General features: G+C 40.9%; 1 protein-coding gene across 1 annotated transcript in view; it reads left to right on the forward strand.

Annotated features, from left to right (window-relative positions):
- LOC132114052 (neurite extension and migration factor-like) overlaps nucleotides 1–14,312 on the forward strand; it is a 54,843-nt gene extending 40,531 nt beyond the window's left edge. The window contains exons 2-3 of the mRNA XM_059522181.1: nucleotides 4,154–4,260; nucleotides 8,997–14,312. Of these exons, the coding sequence (XP_059378164.1) occupies nucleotides 9,192–12,869 (3,678 nt within the window). The 5' untranslated portion in view covers nucleotides 4,154–4,260; nucleotides 8,997–9,191 and the 3' untranslated portion in view covers nucleotides 12,870–14,312. The remainder of the gene's footprint in view (nucleotides 1–4,153; nucleotides 4,261–8,996) is intronic.
- The last annotated feature ends 5,735 nt before the right edge of the window (nucleotides 14,313–20,047 follow it).

The raw sequence follows: 20,047 nt of genomic DNA on the forward strand, positions 1-20,047 counted from the left end.
CAAGCATAAACCAGCAAAGGACAAGCATAAACCAGCAAAGGACCAGCATAAACCAGCAAAAGAACCATTATAAACCAGCAAAAGGACCAGCATAAACCAGCAAAGGACCAGCATAAACCAGCAAAAGGACCAGCATAAACCAGCAAAAGGACCAGCATAAACCAGCAAAAGGACCAGCATAAACCAGCAAAGGACCAGCATAAACCAGCAAAAGGACCAGCATAAACCAGCAAAAGGACCAGCATAAACCAGCAAAAGGACCAGCATAAACCAGCAAAAGGACCAGCATAAACCAGCAAAAGGACCAGCATAAACCAGCAAAGGACCAGCATAAACCAGCAAAAGGACCAGCATAAACCAGCATAAACCAGCAAAAGGACCAGCATAAACCAGCAAAAGGACCAGCATAAACCAGCATAAACCAGCAAAAGGACCAGCATAAACCAGCACCCCTGCATCAGAACATACCTAACCAGCATATGCTGTTTTTTTCAGCAAGGAACAAATTCAGTTATATTTTTAAACTAATGTTAACATAACTTCATTAACAAATTGTCACACACCTGGACTCATTTTGTGTTTTTGCCCCTGTGACCCAGTTTCTGTCTTCCGTGTGTGGTTTGATTAGTTCCCAGGTGTGTCTAGTCATTTCCGCATGTGTTCCATGTCCCTGTTAATTTAGTCATGCCATCCACCTGTGTTTCCCCATTATCCATTGTATAAAAGCCTTGTCCTTTCAGTTCTGTTTTGTCGGGTCTACTCGTCTACTCGTTACTAGTTCCTTGTCTACTTGTCCGCTTGTTACCTGTTACTTGCCACTTGCCACCTGTAATTTGCTACTTACCTTGCCTTTGTTTGATTTAATAAATCCTTGTTTCGTTTATCCCTCGGCTCCGTGTTCCTTCCAGCAGCGTAAGCCGTGACAGAAGACCCGACCTAAAAAGTTAAAAAAACTGCGTGTTTTCCCTCCGTTTTGTTTTCCGTTTTTTTCACAGTCTTTTTCTTTCCGTAGTGTGTCATGGATCCCCTCTATCGCCCCGAATACCTCCTCCTCCTGCTGGAGCAGGAGGGACTGTCTCTCGAGGACCATACCAGACGGTTTCTCTGGATAGCTAATGCCACCAGCTACCCGGACCACGCGCTCTGCACCTTTTATCACGCCAGCCTGAACTCCAGGTGCAGAGCGTTGTCGCCTGAAGATGGTCCTCGGGAGGATTTCGCCGCATTCATAGAGTGGAATCTGGTGAGAAATGGGTCACCTCTCACGGTCGGCCCAATGGAGGATCTCGCCAGGTCCACTCTGGACCCAGAGCCCAGCCTACAATCTCCCCACGGTACGAGGCATAAGCCCGAGCCCACCGATGACGGAGAGCCAGAGAGCAACCCGTCAGACCAGGTGCGAGAGCCGGCGACACTGCCCACCACGAGGGAGCAAAATGTGGAGCGCCAAATGGGTCAAAATGAGGGGGTTTCCAATTCACCTATGCCAGATCCTCTGTTAAGCCCAGGAAGGGCTCCTGATCTTCCGTTAAGCCCAGGACGGGCTCCTGATCCTCCTTTAAGCCCAGGACGGGCTCCTGATCCTCCTTTAAGCCCAGGACGGGCTCCTGATCCTCCTTTAAGCCCAGGACGGGCTCCTGATCTTCCGTTAAGCCCAGGACGGGCTCCTGATCTTCCGTTAAGCCCAGGAAGGGCTCCTGATCTTCCGTTAAGCCCAGGACGGGCTCCTGATCCTCCTTTAAGCCCAGGACGGGCTCCTGAACCCCCGTTAAGCCCAGGACGGGCTCCTGAACGCCCGTTAAGCCCAGGACGGGCTCCTGAACCCCCGTTAAGCCCAGGACGGGCTCCTGAACCCCCGTTAAGCCCAGGACGGGCTCCTGAACCCCCGTTAAGCCCAGGACGGGCTCCTGAACCCCCGTTAAGCCCAGGACGGGCTCCTGATCCTCCTTTAAGCCCAGGACGGGCTCCTGATCCACTGTTAAGCCGAGGACGGGCTCCTGAACCCCCGTTAAGCCCAGGACGGGCTCCTGAACCCCCGTTAAGCCCAGGACGGGCTCCTGATCCTCCGTTAAGCCCAGGACGGGCTCCTGATCCTCCGTTAAGCCCAGGAAGGGCTCCAGCCCCAGAGCTTACTCCAATGCCTGCTCCTCCAAAATTCCCACCCTCCCACCCACTCCTGCCTCCTCCTCCGCTGTCGTCTGGCTGCCCCTCTGCTCGCCCTCAGCCTACCATCATTGTGGTGCGAGCTCAGCGGGACCGCCATCCTCCAGCGACGCCTTGGTCGGCGTCTCCCTCACCTCCGCCTCCAGCCTCTGAGGCCTGGACTCCGCCTCGGCCCGTTGACCCGTCGGCTCCACCATGGCTCCTAGCTCCTTCCTCTCCGCCGTGGCCCGGCAGTCCGCAGGCTCTGCCTGGCTCCCTCGTCCCTCCGGCTCCGCCTTGGTCTGGCGTCGTCCATCCTATGCCTCGGGACTCCACTCCTCCGGCTTCGCCTCATCCCTCCGTCCCTCCGGCTCCGTCAGGCTCCTTCATCCCCTCGGCTACGCCTCAGTCCTCTGTCACTCTGGCCTCACCGCGGCCTTCCGGATCCACTTCGCCGCGTCAGTCACCAGAGCCATCTGTTCCGCCTAGGACCTCCGGCGCCTCCCCGTCACCCTGGCTCTTTGGCTCTCCGTCTCCGCCTCAGGCTCCTCCTCCACTTGCTCCGTTGCCGTGGGTCGAGTCCCTGGAGTCGGTGACCATTCCTCCTCCATGGCTCCTTCCACCGTCGGCCCCACCTTGGGCCGTTATGGCTGTGGCCTGGGTCCTGCTGGGTACCTCCTGCTTCAGATCCTTCCTGTCTCCTCCCTGGCTCCTCCCTCCGTCATCTCCTCCCTGGCTCCTTCCTCTGTGGTCCCTGTCTGCTGGCCCCCTCCTGGGAGGCTGTCCTCCACCGGAACCTCCTCCCAAGTTCCCACCCACGCCTCCCTTTGTTGTTTCTACGGTGCGAGGACGCACCTACCGGGAGGGGGGAGTACTGTCACACACCTGGACTCATTTTGTGTGTTTTTGCCCCTGTGACCCAGTTTCTGTCTTCCGTGTGTGGTTTGATTAGTTCCCAGGTGTGTCTAGTCATTTCCGCATGTGTTCCATGTCCCTGTTAATTTAGTCATGCCATCCACCTGTGTTTCCCCATTATCCATTGTATAAAAGCCTTGTCCTTTCAGTTCTGTTTTGTCGGGTCTACTCGTCTACTCGTTACTAGTTCCTTGTCTACTTGTCCGCTTGTTACCTGTTACTTGCCACTTGCCACTTGCCACTTGCCACCTGTAATTTGCTACTTACCTTGCCTTTGTTTGATTTAATAAATCCTTGTTTCGTTTATCCCTCGGCTCCGTGTTCCTTCCAGCAGCGTAAGCCGTGACACAAATAGCTATTTCTCATGGTTAATGTTAATATTTACTAATGAGACCTTAAGTGAGACCTATTGTTCTTGAATTATTTTGCACTTTAATCAGTTTTTAAACATTTGTTTACTTTGAACATTTAAATACAATAGAACAATACTCAAAACATGTATAAAAAGTTGAGGCTTATTTCAATATAAATAATGTAATACTAATAATACCATACGCAAGTACCAGATCTGCTCTATTTCTGTGTGATTTTTGACACCACTTATATGTCATGTTTCTTATAGCAGCAAGTCAGAACTTACACGGTCATTCTGCGCCGTACAAAATTGTTACTCCATTGTATTGTTATCTTTGTTCATGCGAGTTGTTTCAGTCTCAGAAGTCATTTTACCCAGTTCTTTTTGCCTGCAGTGAATATATCGTGACGGCTTGAAGTAATTATCATAAACATGTTGAGTGCTAGATATACATACAAAGCTTCCAGGGGTTAACAACTGTCCTATTGGTGTTAAATTGAGCCTAGAATAGTAAATTGTTGCATGCAGTTGCTGTGGTGATGGAAGCTCTGTTTCTTTCTTTACATCTTGCCTTGTGGCTTTCAGCTTCAGACTGTAAATGTCTTGGTTACAATTAGTTTAATAGAGAGAAATCATTAGTCCTTGTTTCATCTTATTGGTGAATCCTTGTAAGCTTATCATTTAACATTATTGATAAATATATAAACTTGACGTCAAACATCATTGTATTTGTCTGTGTAGGCTGGAGTGATATAACAAAGCCCCACTCGAGCAGGACATACTCCCATTGATGGACAGCAAACAGACCAGGATCAGCTCAACAGAGACCAATGAACTGGACCAGATGGGTAAGAAAAGCAACCATGGTATTTCACTGTAAAATAGCATATTTTCTTCTTTATATTGTCATGTCACTTTTGGTTATTTTCTTATTGCAGCAAAAGTAAAGAGACCAAGCACAGTTTGTTTTTCTTCTTTCCGCTGGGGTTATCTGAAGAAGCTAATACAACAATAATAGACCAGTGTGGAGAAGAAAAATATAATAGTAATAATAATGATTCAGAAGTTTTGCATAAAACAGTCTAAATGTGTATAGACTGTTTGATCACAGTTTCTATCTGTCAAATAATAATAATAATAATAATAATAATAATAATAATAATAATAATAAACAAGAAAAATAAACATAAAAAAATTGGTTTAAATAAGGGTTAAAGGTCTTTAAAAAGTAAATTAAGGTAAATATTCTAATTTACATCCTACATGTCAGTGATTTGGTGCAGATATTCAAGCATTAAGCTATATATATATATATATATATATATTTATTATTGTTATTTTTTTTTTATAAATGAAATAAATGTAATGCAGATTGTGGGAAGATGTGTTTTCTTTAAAAAGACTGTAATGATGTATAGTGTTCCCATCAAGTTCATTCCTTAATTTAATTTTTTACTTGGTCTTTAGAAATGTCTTAAGTTTAACTTCATAAAACCTGCAGAATCCCTGAAAGCTTCTGTTCTGTGACTCAGGCCTGTCAGCGGCACTGCAAGCTTTAGTTTATCATAACCACACTCCTCTCAGTTCCAGCTCAGGGAACTGGGGCAATCACACAGATAAGTACTGAAAGAAGGCCCACTCTCGGGGACTGAAAAACAGCCTCCTTCAGCTCTCGGTTTCGATAGAGGGCCAATAAATCATCCAACGTTTCTTTTGCTCTCATTTAGTGTTGTCACAGTACCAAAATTTCAGTATTCGGTACCAATACCAGTGAAAATCCAGGTTGACCGGGTACTTGGTACCACCGGTACTTAAGAAAAATCTGGTATCATAACATTTTCATTTTTTTAGTAGCGACTTGGTACCGAAGTACCAGTCTTTTAACAACACTACTCTCATTTCCAACATCCAGTGCAGATAAACTGATCATTTGCCTCTATTCACAAATGCAAGAGACCACTGGACTTATGACTGTAAGCTGATGGATCTCCTATTATGCTGTTTTCCACACCTCAGGTGTTTAAGTGCCTCATTGAGATGAGAGAGTGGAAAAGGACAAAATAAGTTTTCTAGTCAGATGCAGGACTACACAATTAATTGAAATATTAAAGGTGCTGTATGTAAGATTTTGACTCCACTAAAGCATAAAAATGCCATAATATGTTTGCAGATATTTAAGAAACATGCCAAGTTAATATACTTATTTATCTGAAAAACAATGCTACAGTCAGTTATTCTTCTTTGAAAATGTGTGTTCAGGGCCGGAATGTCTGTCGATGTTTTGGTTTGTGAAACCCGCCCATTGCCTGTTTACCCAGTTGTGTTTCGGCACCTTGCTTTGCCAGTTGGCGGAAAACACAGCATATTTCATTTCATTCATCGTCAAGTGTCAATCTGGCAACCTGCGTGTGTGTCAAGTCTGAGGAGGAGGGGCCGGGTGAAGAAAAAACCCTCTCCAATATTTTGAATTTGGACTGCAATACCTAGTTCAACCACTTGGTGTCAATCCTACACACAGCACCTTTAAGCAACATGGCTTAGTGTGGATTTCAAATTGAAAAGGCTGCAATTAAATTGAATGAATATATGCACAGTGTGTTTCAGAGTGAAGCAAGGCACTATGTTCATTTACACGTGATGCGTCTGTGCTTCTCTCGGCACCAGCTATTTTCACAAACTAATAACAAGAAGCGCTTCTTAATAAAAGAGAATATTCAGTGGCTCTTCAGTTAATATCTTTGTGTTCAAAACTTTTATTTTGATAGTTTTGTGTTTAAAATTGGAAAATTAAGATTTATTTTTAGAATTATAAATACTATTTCATATTTGAGTTATATTATAAATTATTATTATTATTATTTAATTTTCAGTAACATATAATATTCATATTTTTTCCATTAATGCTTTTTGTTTCAAGTTTAGTTTTTTTGTTTGTAGGATTAATAATAATAATAATTAAAACATTTTAATAATAAATAATTGTGATAATATATTTATTAAAATCATAGAGACATACTGATATAATATCACAAATGTCCACAAGTGTGGATTTTTTTTCCTCTCCCTGCAATTGCATTTATTTATTTATTTTTTCAGAAAAAAATAACAAAACCACAACCCTATATTAGCTACACTGTCATTTTTGCAAAAATCACATACACTGTGTGCTGTTGATATGTGATGTGCTCTCTTGTAAGAAGATGAGAAAAAAATCATATTGTGCTTTTGTTAATACTTTACATTCAATTTTTGAAAGCTTCTTATTTCTGTGATTTAAGGAACTATTATGAGAAAAAGCAGACACCTTTTGTTTCTAGCAGTCACACACGCAAGCCAAGACAAGTTCTTTATTGTCATGTCTTTGTAGTGCAGGAGATCATGTATCGTATGTGTGAAGACTTTGTTTCGAGAACAGTGGGATCATGGATTGGAGGAGAAGTCATTTTCACGTAATGAGATGTCATTGTATGGGGTAGGTTGTGGGGAGTCTGGTATTCTTGGATCTGTCAGATCAGTGGTATCAATAGATTATGATTCCAAGGTTGACGGCAGGAACGGTTCGTGATGTTGCTGACCGTCTTGTAAAAGATGTCTAGCAGTGGTAGTAAAGCTATAACAGTGGTGGTCTGTGGTGCTCTAGAGCAATTACCGTAACATATAATGAGTTTGCTCTTGAGTATGTTCAAATAATAAGACCATCGTTCCATTCAGAAGTAATAAGTATTGATTAGTACACAGTCATAACTGAAATATACCACATATATGCCTTGAGGATACCATGTGCAAACAAAACTCTTGAATATCTTTGTCAAATCCAGCAGCTAGTTCTTCCTCAGAAGTGCTCATTTGTAGCAGACAGTAAATATGATTTTGTCCCAGCAGGCTGTTAAAAACATGTGCTTCCGGACTCTGAATATTGTGTAAAGCAGAGAATGAGAGAAGGTTCTTTCTGTTTTTGTGTGTAGCAGACAGAGTGTATCACAGCGCACATTAAAGGGATCGTTAACCCCAAATTAAAGTCTTGTCATCATCAAATCTGTCATTGTGGACCCTGACAGTCAGAGACATTGACATCTCCACAGACAGTTAGCTTCTTTCTTCCTCAGAAGATGTCCAAGATCTGTGGCTTTCATATTCAAAAAGCAAAACTAGCTTATAATCATATTCATGTTCCAATTTCACCATCTGTGTTCCTCTTACAGTAGCCCAAGGCCACATGTGTGGATAATCCAGCACCCAAGAGCTGAAGCTTCAGTAAACAGGAATCCCATTTGGGCATATTTTTCCCTCTTCTCTAGTGCAAGTAAACCCTAGACCTAATGCTACAGCTTAGCAGACGATGTTCATTAAGTCTGGCAGAGGTCAGGTGTACTGACACCTGCCAAAAGACCATATGCTGTCCTGTACTTCCCCGTGTGGATTTATGTGATCTGGTCAGTTGTCAGCTTATCTGATACATTATCCTAGAAGAGGATAACAAGATTTCACACATCTGATTCACATCAAATCCTCAGAGATTCCACATTTATTCTTCATACGTGCTGGCTGATTGTTGAATTCCCAAAGAGAAAATTGGTTTTCCGTCCGGTTTCAGAAGCAGTTATGTGAGCTTACAACAGCTCCCCATAATGCACTGGTACGAGAGCTTAGAGCAGATCTGTTGAACAGCTGAGGATTCTGGACCAACACATAATCACCATTAGCACTTTCTCTAAGCGGTGCATGTTCAGATGTCACAACTGCAGAAAAAAAAAGCTAATAAAATGAGTTAGGAAATAATCGCAGTGTTCAGGTCAACCACTACAAAGTTATCACCATATAGTAGATTATAAAACATTTCTTGAAATACTTTTAAGGATAAGATTTAAGGATTGAAACAATAATATGTTTCTGGCGTGTTGTGTGTTTGGCAACCGTAAGCGATGCAGTGGCTTTTAATTTCTCAAACAGCCAGATGATGTCAGAAGACATACTCATGTCCATATTTCCAATATGACAATGTCAAGATTCATCAGGCTCAAATTGTGAGAGACTGGCCACCACAGAGTCCTGACCTAGACACCACTGAAAGTCTTTGGGATGTGCTGGAGTCGAAAATAATATTTCATTTGACTACCTTTATATGTGACCCTGGACCACAAAACCAGGCATTCAAATTTGAGATTTATACATCATCTAAAAGCTGAATAAATAAGATATAACTAGCCTCATATCTCTAATACACTTAATTAATATCAGTTGATTTTACAAAGTAAAAAAGCTAATCCTATATACTTTCTTAATTGCGTGATTCATCAGTGAATGATTTTCTACAAAAAAATATTTTATATAATCTTTCATCTAAATGTAATAACTTTCTCCTAAACCCTCATCTGCAGTAAAAATAATATTTTACAATTATATCAACACCCATGATCCAATCAAATTTGAATGGTACTTATATACATCTGTTTCAATTATGTTGCATCACAACAAATGTAAATGCATTACAGTGGTCTTTATTATTATTGTATATGCAATGGGTTATTGTGCTATTTAATAATATTATAAATTATTAATATTGTGCTTGTTTTTCTTTGTCTAGGAAACGACTCATTCTGCCATAATTCTATTGCTAAATTGGCCTTAAAGAAGCACCACTCACCACGACCACTGTCAACATGAACTCCTTCAGATGACCACCCAACTGATGAGTCCTCAAACCACACGATATCTCTCACACCCTGTGCTGCCAAGGGCTTGAGCCCACAAGGCATTTCCAAGAAGAACGCATTTCACCATGATTGAACCCGCAAGCATTCCTGGGCTCACGCAGGACTGTTTGATTCAGCAGAGTCACACCTGTCCCAGCTGCTTCATTGAGACTAAGGATATGTCAAATATAGAGGCCAGTATCAACCTCAAAATGGCTGACATGAACCGAGACTACAGCCCTTGCCCTGTTTCTGATATTAATATGCAATGCATGAGCATGAGTGAGACGGGAAGTTATGGAGACCAGCTCCTCTCGGATCAGCTTTTGAGCTTTCCTGTCCCTAAAACTCAGCTATTGGAGAAGAAGGACATGGCGAAAACAGACTTGGATGACGTGGCCTCCAAAAACCTGTATGAGGGCCTGCTGTTAGACAAGTGCAATGGAGAGGATGGTTTGCTTACTAATTCAAATCAGGACTGGGGCTACTTCGAGTCCTTCATTAGTGAGAGTAAGATGGAACTGCTGGATCTTTGCTCCAAGAACGAGCTATCCGTAAATCTCTTCACTGAGGAGGACGTGGACAATTACATGTTTGATGATGATGATGACTCCACTCTGAGCAGCGACGTGTGCTCGTTGAAGATCCGCTACGAGTCATTCCAGGACAACATGAGGGACAAAACCAATGTTCTGCAAGAAGAAACCCAGTTCAGCTTTTTCCCAAGTGTCTTGGTAAATTGCACAAAGAAAGAGGGGGGTGTGGTAAAACGAGTTATGGATGAGCTACCACCTAAATCAGAGGAGCTTGGATTTCAAAATGACATTAAAGGGGATGGAAATGACTGCTCCATAGAGCAGACACCTGATTACAGCCCCAAAATGAACTACTTCATTGATTCCAGCAACTCAGCTGATGACTCAGGGGACTATAGTGATGACAGCTCCTCCACCATTTCCTCTTTTGACACCTTACAAGACAACAGGCCTAAAAACCTGTTCTCACGAAAAAACGCAAGCTGCTCCAACCATCTGAACTACGGATTGCGGTCTAAGAGAAAAGTTAGGTATAGTGATGACTACTTGTATTATGTTGAGTCCACCGAAGGAGAAAGAAACATTGAAAAGCGAGAGAAACCACTGATTGGTCCTAAGCATGAAGAGGATCTTGACTGGTGCCCTAAAAAGAGACGAAAATACTCTCGCAAGGATCCACCTGTTATAATCAAATACGTTATCGTCAACAGGTTCAAAGGAGAGAAATGCATGGCTGTGAAGCTGGGCAGAATCGATTCAGCCAACACGACGGTAAGCTTAAATGAGGATACAATCAACAAATATGAGAAGCTTGCACCTCTAAAAGATTTCTGGCAGGAGAAACAGAGAGAAAGAGAAGAACAGCTTAAGCTGGCAGCAGGAGATAAACACAGTTCTCACCACCATGCCTTTAGTTCCAGTCCCTCCAAAAGGAAACACAAGCTAGCACACAGGATCAGAATTCAGCGGATTCAAACTGTGGAGCAATCACCCAACACGCAGGGCCCCTTTGCCTCTGATCCCAGGCAGGAGGCTGCTTCTACAGATGAAGCTGCTTCCATGGGAATGCCATTAACAATAGCCACCAGCTGTGCAAGCACATTAGACCCAGATGACATCATAGACACTGCCGCACGGAAGAGCAGATCACAAGAGAGAGAGGAAAGCAGAATAGGAAATAAAATATTCAGAATACAGAAATTCAGAAGTGAAGCCAGACTTAGGAGCAAGAAAATGAGAGACCTTGTGGAGAATAGCAAGAGCGTGACAGACCTGACAGAAGTTTGCTCGCTGCAGAAAAATATGGACGCAGTAGGAGGTGCTGAAGATACAAACGTCAGCCCAGCTGCACACAGTCCCCATTTGTGTGAGAGTCAAGCGGCTAATGCCACTGAAAAATTTGCTTTTGTGTCTACCACCTGCTCCCCTAACAAAGAGGCATCGTCTGAGAATGTGGCAGTTATCCCGGGGGGCTATCTGCAAACGTTGCTAGATGCCTCTGATTCTTCAGGTAGCACTGGTATCCCGTTTTTCTCCCAGCAGACCCAACACTCTCTGGACCTCTCTTTGGAAAAGCAGCAATTCACCTCAATTCAGCTAGCGCAAAGTTGTGTCCTTTCCCCACCATCAGAATCAGAGCTCCAGCAGTCACCCCAGAATTGTCCAACTCTTACCCAAATGTGGCATCCCCAGCTTAGTCCAAACCAGCAGTTCGCCGCTGCAGATATTGCTGAATCTGCCATCCAACCCAACAGCTTCACTGGAGAGTTGGCTATGCCGTTGTCTGAGAGTCTGAACATGTCAGGCTACAGCCAGCTGAGTCTGGAGAGCAACAGGATGCTTTATGAAAAGAATTACATGACTGAGCAGCCGTTGCCTTCTGACGCTGAGTTTCAGGCTCTTCTGGGGCTGCCACAGTTTCAAAGAGCCACACTGCACACCAACAACAGCCAGCTCATCAGTTTCGACTCAGTTGGCTCGCTGTCAGCTACTAATAGCAATTACAGCTCTCTGAGGCTTAAGTCCTGCAAGAAAGATGGCGAGGATGATGTGAACGAGAACTTTCTGTCCCACTGCAGTCCCAAACTGGTGATTCAGCAAAGTATTGATGCAATCACCCCACTGAGGGAGTCCACAGACTTGCTGGATATCTCTAACTTCACTCCAGATAAATTCAGACACACATCATTGTCAGAACTCTCTCCCCCAGAGACGCCTAATTTATCCCCTCAAGTTGTGGGCCATGAGATGAAGATAGTTGGGCAGGCTGCTGATTTCCAGGATGGAGCCAAGATGCCATGCACCAAAGACATGGATTGGAACTGCAAAATGATCGAGCAGCAAAATCTAGTTAGATATTCAGAAGATGGTCACGATTATCAATTGCACATTTTTAATGGTGAAGACAACTTAAGCCTGGGGACGAAAGAGGAGAATCTAGCTTTTGATGATGATATGATTAGTGAAATCAAGGGGACCAAGGGAAAGAGGAAAAACAGCAACAAACAAACTACAGGACAAGGTACCAAAAAAAGCAAAGCCCCAAGAGCTCCAAAAAAAGAGAAGGGCAAAGTTCCACGGCAGATTTCGCGAGCATCTAAAAAGTTAAAGGCATTACTGGATGAGAAGGGTGGCAAAGGCCAGACTGAGGGCATTGCTCATCTGCTGAAGGGCAGTGGCTCTGAGGAATGGACAGGAATGGGTTGTTCAGAGAGCAAATGCCAAGTCCACGATGACCAGCGAGAGTTTGAAGAGCCATCCAACATCTTGTCAAATATTGTCTCAGGGATGGCTGAAGTACAGAGATTCATGATGGCCTCTGTTGAGCCATTATGGGGCCCTGCAGCAAATATCTGCCTGCCCTCAGAGGCAAACAGCCTCAAGTTAAAGACTCTCAAAATCCTAGCAGGAACTTCACCTGACCCCAAGAAGAAAGGCAATTTGGCTACTTGGGGCACAAAAGGCAGAAAAGTTGGGACCAAAGGTGGCAAAAAACAGGCAAAGTTCAATGCCTCCTTACCTTTATTCCCTCAGTTGGCTTTGGGTTGTAACATGTTGGAAAAGCCTAATCTTGGTGTTCCTGGTATAAATGGGCCTGCGCACAAAAAGATGTACCGTCACAAAGCCAGTGCAAAATTCCCTCGGATTGAAAATCTAAAGGAAACACGACCTGAACGAGACCCAAATAAAGACATATCATTAATGGCTTCTTTTGAGAAACTGAGGTAATATTTTATATCTAGCTGCTGATGCACGTTCCTCACTTTCCCACTTCCTCCTCATTTCTTGACATACCTACACGGACTCAAGACCAGAGATGCATGGAATTACGTCATCCTTCAGTATCCCCTCCTTGTTTTTGCTCCCGAAGAGGATATTGATCTTGCATGAGAAACTTCTTGTACTCGCAAACTACCTATTGATTGATTGTGTAAGACTTGATTGAGATTTTAAATGACCATGGCTGCATTTTTATTCTGCATTGTTGTTTTGGCTGTTTTTCTTTTCCTTGCAGTTGCTGAATAGTTTTTGTCTGAAGAAAATGAAAAACTTTGATAAGTGCAAATTTTCTTTTTGGACCCTTTTTGTTCATTTATCGGTGAATCTTGCTGCCCTTATGTAATTATATTACTCTCTACAAAGATGTAGCTATTATAAAGTGTCTTTGTGTGAAATAAGCTCCCCCTTTTGATTATGTATGCTGAAACAGATGCCCTCTTCTCTTTTTATCCATTTACTGCCTGATTTTTAAAGTGTGAAATGCTCAGCCCTTTGTTTAGGATAACAACACCCTTGGTAGATCCCTAAACATGAACAGCACCCAATGGGAACGTTTTGTATTGAAGACATATCAGATTAATGTTGTTTGAATTTCTTACTGTTGGAATGTACTTATGATTTTCTCTTATCTACTATGCTTTTTACAGGAGTTGTACTGGAAATTGTCTTAGAGGGACATTTCAATGCCATGGAAATCCCAAAACGCCTATTTTTTTTTTTTATGCATCCATTTATAATAATAATAATAATGATATTGATTATTGACTGAAATAATATATTGCTACTAACAGATTATTATTATTATTATTTAGTATCACTGTACAGAAATGCACTGTTCAAAGCAAAACATTAATTCTATCTATGTGCCAAATGTAAACTCTGTGTGCACATTAATAATCTGTATGAATACTGGCGGTTTCATTTACTATCCTGATGAATGTTGGCTGTCCTCTTTCAAGACTTAACAAGTTTTGGGTTAGTAGTTTAGTTTTCTTTGGGGACCCTACCGTTTGAAGAGCACCTGCAGCTGACAGTGGTACAACCACTTTACCAAAACAACTCAACGCAGAACTGTTTTTTTTTTACTTTTGTCACCTTACTTACCAAATTCAATGTACCTCAGCATTACTTCTGCTTAAAAGCATAAATAAAAGCAAAGTGTACTCTTCTAAACATATACGGAAGAAAAATAGGAAAGGTGGACACGGATCATATTAATTGAGGATGACATATTTCTTGTATTGATCAGCAAGCAATCATTTCACAATCTGCTGTAACAGGAACTGTGTCCACAATGTTTCATAATTTGTATATTTGTTCAATGGAGTATTTTTGATGGTTGAGAAACTGTAGAAATGATGTCCATTTTACTTTAGCCCACTTTTACACATTTTCCTTACGGCTTCCATAAATTGTTAAGTCCTGTGCCGAAAATTACATCTGAAAACAACAATTATTGTTTTTGTTTTTTTGCCAGTGATTCTGTTGTGAAACAAAGGTTTTTCAGGGAACATGGTGTTTTGTTTAATTCGTTTTAATCAACCCAGGCTCATTGAAAATACAAGCTTGTGGCGAAAGTCAAGTCACCTTTATTTATGTAGTGCTTTTAACAAGATTGTAACAAAGCAACTGAACAGCATTAAATAGGCAAAATAGTGTGTCAATAAAGCAAAAAGGCAGTTCATCATTGAATTCAATGATGTCATCATCCAGCTCAGTTCAGTTTAATATGTGCCTGTGATAAGTTTTATTCTGTTTTGTTGGAAAATAACATACCCCCTACACTAAACCCAACCCTAAACCTACCCAAATGCAAAAGTAATATAAAAACCCATTCATTGACTCATAGTAGTTTCATAGGATTCGTATTGGAGCGGTTCATCTCACAAGTGCAATGCCATATCACGTGAGCTACCAAGCAAATCTACAGAGTTAGAAAACCTAAACATACGAAGATGGATACGTGGTGCTAATATTAAAAATTGTCCGTTTTCAAATCTCGCAGCTTGTTAAAATAGATTTTAAGTCATAACACAATATTGTGCAAGGAATTTGTGCGAAAACCAAGCTTTCTTAATCAAAACTCTGGCCCTGTAAATATAATAAAAGTTGTCAGTTTTACTGCCTCTAGTGTTCATTTTAACTGGAAGCTGCAGCAGAAATGTAGGTAGAGGCAAAGTATTTCCAATGAGCCCGAGTAGATTTTATTAGTGGCACATTAGTGAATTAGCGCCCCCTAGGTTTCGCTCACGAATGTCATCTTAATTAATTGTAGCTCGAAAAACCTGAAATCAAATTTGTGCTTTCAAAAGCACTGAATCCATTGGCATTTACCACATATAGATGAATAGATGATACCTTTGATTTAAAAGAGTTGTACTTGGAGGATATCTCAGGTAAAGTAATGCCTTACCTATAGCTTTTACCTTCGAAAGATTTCCCTCCGTCCGTCCGTCCCCTTCTGCCTTCAGCTGGCCATGTTTAGCAGCAGCAGGATGATCCCAATGAGGGAACTGCACATGGGCCGCTCGCTCGTCTAGCCTGCCTTCTCAAATTTCTGCCTGTTGTCAACTGAATGTACTTCAAGTTTTCTACAACGTGCCACTGTTAAGCTGCCTCCTCCTACTGGTGCTAAGAGGGTAACTGTATTCACCCAGTAACTATGACACAAGGATTATAAGAAATTAAACCCTACTCCGCTCTTTATGAATGTACAACATATGGTTCTGTTTGATGTATTCACAACACAATTATTTGTCATTAACTGGAATTGCTTTTGCCTTTTGTTGGAGAAATTATTGAGCTTTATAAATATTGTCTAGAGTTGTTACCAGAGGGATTCTTAATTAACTCTCGACATCACAAAAATATTGTATATTTTTCTCTGTGCCAATTTGTATGATATTTTGTAAGTGTATATTTTTCTTAGAAAGTGCTGTGAAGTATTAGTATGTGTGTGTGTGTGTGTGTGTGTGTGAGAGAGTAACCTTTTTGTGCCTCTGCGGGCAGTGAAAAGGATGTATAATGACAAGCTTTTGGTTTTAAAAACCAAAATATTAAGAAAAAAAACCCCACTAAATTTTGAGACATTAAAGTTTTTTAAGAGGAATTTTGTTGTGAGAGTGTTGTGGTATTGTTGAAAACACATATAGGCAAAAAAGTGCAGACAAAAATTGTGAACTATTTGCTGTTTTATAGATTTTCATGTAAATTATTCTTGTATTATTTTATGTTGTATCTGTTGCAAAGGTTTTAAATATTTGTGAACATGCCTGTATGGTGAAATGTAATATTGGTAACTTGCTAAGTTTTGTAATAATGTTTATGGAGTACATATACAAATTAAAAGAAGATTTTGAATGCTGCCTTTTGAATGCTGTCATATTTCTTCCATCAGTTTATACTGTTGATGCCTGAATTAAATGTGAACAAAGATGATAGTAGCTGATGCCATGACTTTTACAACATGACTAGTGCAATTAAGGAAGTATATTTATTAACTGGTTATATCCACTCTTCACATTTAATGGGTCTTTCCATGTGCTATCCACACACACACGTTTACTCAGCTATCCAAATGGGGACATCCCTTAGACGTTATGGTTTTTATACTGTACAGACCTTATATTCTCTTGCCCTAAACCTTACAGAAAACTTTGTGCATTTTTACCTTTAAAAAATAAAAAAAACTTTGTTTACTTTAATTTTAAACCAGTTTTACAAATGAGGACATCCCCAAATGAAGGTTTTGTCAGGTTTAGCTCACTTTTGGGTACAGATTTGTCCCCAAAATATGGTAAAGTAGGTTTCACACACACACACACACACACACGTTTGTTTTTGTGAAAGGTGTGTTCATCCCATAGGTGTAATGGTTTTTATTCTGTACAAACTGTATATTCTCTGGCCCTACACCAACCCTACACCTAACCCTCACAGGAAACTTTGTGCATTTTTACTTTCTCAAAAAAACTCATTCTGTATGATATATAAGTGTTTTGAAAAATGGGGACATGGGTTATGTTCTCATAAGTCACCCTCTCCTTGTGATACCTGTGTCATACCCATGTCATTATACAGAGTTGTGTCCTGATATGACACAAAAACAAGAGCACACACACACACACACATTTAATGGCTGAATTGTAAATATGACATGAATTAGAGTTTAAAAAAATGTTCAACTTTGTAATCTCATCTGTCATCATGACCATGGTAGAACGAATGACTTACAGTGACTGAAACTGGTTGTTATAAAGTAGTTTTGTAAGACTTGGAAGAACCTCAGACACAACTCTTTTCTCAACTTCCTCACATTTGTTTCTTTTCATAAACCTCCTTCCTTTGCACTTAATGGCATATGATGATCTACATGAATACAAGTGATATTCACAGTCATGTCTGGTGTCATCTGAATTGTCTCAAGGGGAATGGTGTCATCGTACAAGTAGTAGACTAAAAGGTATTTCAGTTCCTAAGAGTTAGAGATGTTTCGCTCACTGTTAAGGGTGTGTCACTTCCCAGCGTCTGTCCCTAAAAGGTGTAAACTCAACATGTCTAGGCCTTGATCAATACAAATTCTAATTGTTAGTTCATGTCTCCATTTGGAGGATGTTTGTCTTGTCTGAGTATCTGTGGTCAGATGAGCCCTGAGTGTGGAGCGCGTCCATACACTCCATACTATGTAGTTTTCTAAGGTATGCATTTTTTTTTTTTACTCTTAGATTTATTTTTGAGAATCTGATGTATTGATTATCTCTGATTTGACTATAATACTAGTAAGCATGGTTTGGCATACTTCATAGTGCTAGCCACAACCTCTGGTTCTTGTCTCAGCTTCATTCAAGTTGTTATATAATGAGATTAGCTATAGGGGGCTAGATAAAAATATTATTGAAGTATAGGCAAGCGTGGGGTGGGATATTTCATAGTGCAAGCCATATCCTCTGATAACCAACTACGTTGTTGCACAGGTGACTGCAGGGGGCTAAACAGAACAACTATTTAAAGAATGGCAAGCATGAGGTGGCCTATTAAAGAGTAGCCATATCCTCTGACTAATGATCGGACTCGAGAGTTTGTGACCTTGAGGTCCGTGTAAAACACAGACGTGATACACAGATTCCTAATGAACGAGTAAAATATAAAGTAAAGAGTTAACTAGAATAATCAGATGTCAGAAGAAGAAGAATTAGAAATGGACAAACAACCCATTTGCATCTTAAATTTGAGGTCAAAATAAAATGTCAGATTTATGAAAAGCTTCAGCGCTCTGCATTCATCTCTGTGGGAGTCAGTCAATCACATTAACAGGTGCTTCAATAAAGGGACACAGTTTAAGATATTTTAGATTTAGTCCGAGAGCTCTCAGTCCCTCCATTGAAGCTGTGTGTACGGTCTACTGTCCATGTCCAGAAAGGTCAGAAAAACATCTTCAAAGTAGTCCATGTGACATCAGAGGCTCAGTTAGAATTTGTTGAAGCATCGAAAATACATTTTGGTCCAAAAATAGCAAAAACTACAACTTTATTCAGCATTGTCTTCTCTTCCGGTCTGTTGTGAGAGAGTTCAAAACAAACCAATATCCCGGAGTAATTCATTTACTCAAACAGTACACTGACTGAACTGCCATTAAATCTGAATCATCGCCAATGACGCCATTACGTCGAGCGCAAAAGAACCGGTGAACCATTTTCTTCAACCGGTTTATTGAATCGAACTGTCCGAAAGAAGTACTGGTGATCCAAAAACTGATGCAACCGGTTCTTGACTCTTGAACGAGTCATTATCTGGCTCGGCTCGGTGTTCATCTTCAGTTCTCTCTTCACAGCAGTTCAGTCAGTTTACTGTTTGAGTAAATGAATTACTCCGGGATATTGGTTTGTTTTAACTCAGAGGGAGTGTCAGCCACATTAAAAAAGTGAACAGCTTAATTCATTTGTGGATTAATGCGTATGCGAACCGTTTAAAACGATTCAGTTCGATTTGATGAACTGGTTCAAGAAGATCCGGTTACATCGAGTGATTCGTTCGCGAACCGGATATCACAAACTGCAGTGTTTTGAACTCTCTCACACAACAGACACAGAAGAGAAAACAATGCTGAATAAAGTTGTAGTTTTTGCTATTTTTGGACCAAAATGTATTTTCGATGCTTCAAAATATTCTAACTGAGCCTCTGATGTCACATGGACTACTTTGAAGATGTTTTTCTGACCTTTCTGGACATGGACAGTAGACCGTACACACAGCTTCAATGGAGGGACTGAGAGCGCTCGGACTAAATCTAAAATATCTTAAACTGTGTCCCGAAGATGAACGGAGGTCTCACGGGTTTGAAACAATATGAGGGTGAGTTATTAATTACATAATTTCGATTTTTGGCTGAACTAACCCTTTAAGCTCTCCTAGTAAAACAAGCCTTTCCTTTAAATACCTGTTTATTTACATTCATTATCTTTATAGGAAGTTGATGAACAGATGAAAATCTTAAATCCACATGCACTGACAAAGATACTGCCTCCTGCACAATCCTTTGAGCCATTAGTCTTGATTGGACACACAGTCTATGACACTTACAACAAAATATATGGAAAGAGTTTTTTTTTCCACTTTTTCTTTTTAGTTGATAAGCCCATTTGTTTTGTTATTCTAAAATGAAAAATTATGATATTATTTGCATCTTCTGATTTGTATTTTTTTGTCTGAATTCTGACCCACGGATCTGCAACCAATGTTTAGATGTGTCACAACCCACCAGATGAGAAGCGCTGACTTTGACCTTTGACCATGCAGGACAAAGTATAAAAATGAGTTTATGTGTGTGTGTGTGTGTATATATATATATAAAAGTAAATAAATGAGCACGACTTAAAAAACTAACCAAAATAGTCTCCAAATAGTATTTCTTCTTACTGTCAGAATGGGAGAACTGGAAGTGACATTCAGACACTCATGCTTGAACTATTTTGGCCTACATTTTTAATGAATTTACAACCATAAAATTGTCTGCTGTTTACTGTTAACAGGGGGTGAAAAGATGATGATTTGTGTGTATAGCACCTCCCTATTTTCAAGAGCTACCGTTTCTTTGATTTATTTTCTATATAAAATTTCTATAAAATAAT

This window comes from Carassius carassius, chromosome 33 (assembly GCF_963082965.1).
Source record: "Carassius carassius chromosome 33, fCarCar2.1, whole genome shotgun sequence".
NCBI lineage: Eukaryota > Metazoa > Chordata > Actinopteri > Cypriniformes > Cyprinidae > Carassius > Carassius carassius.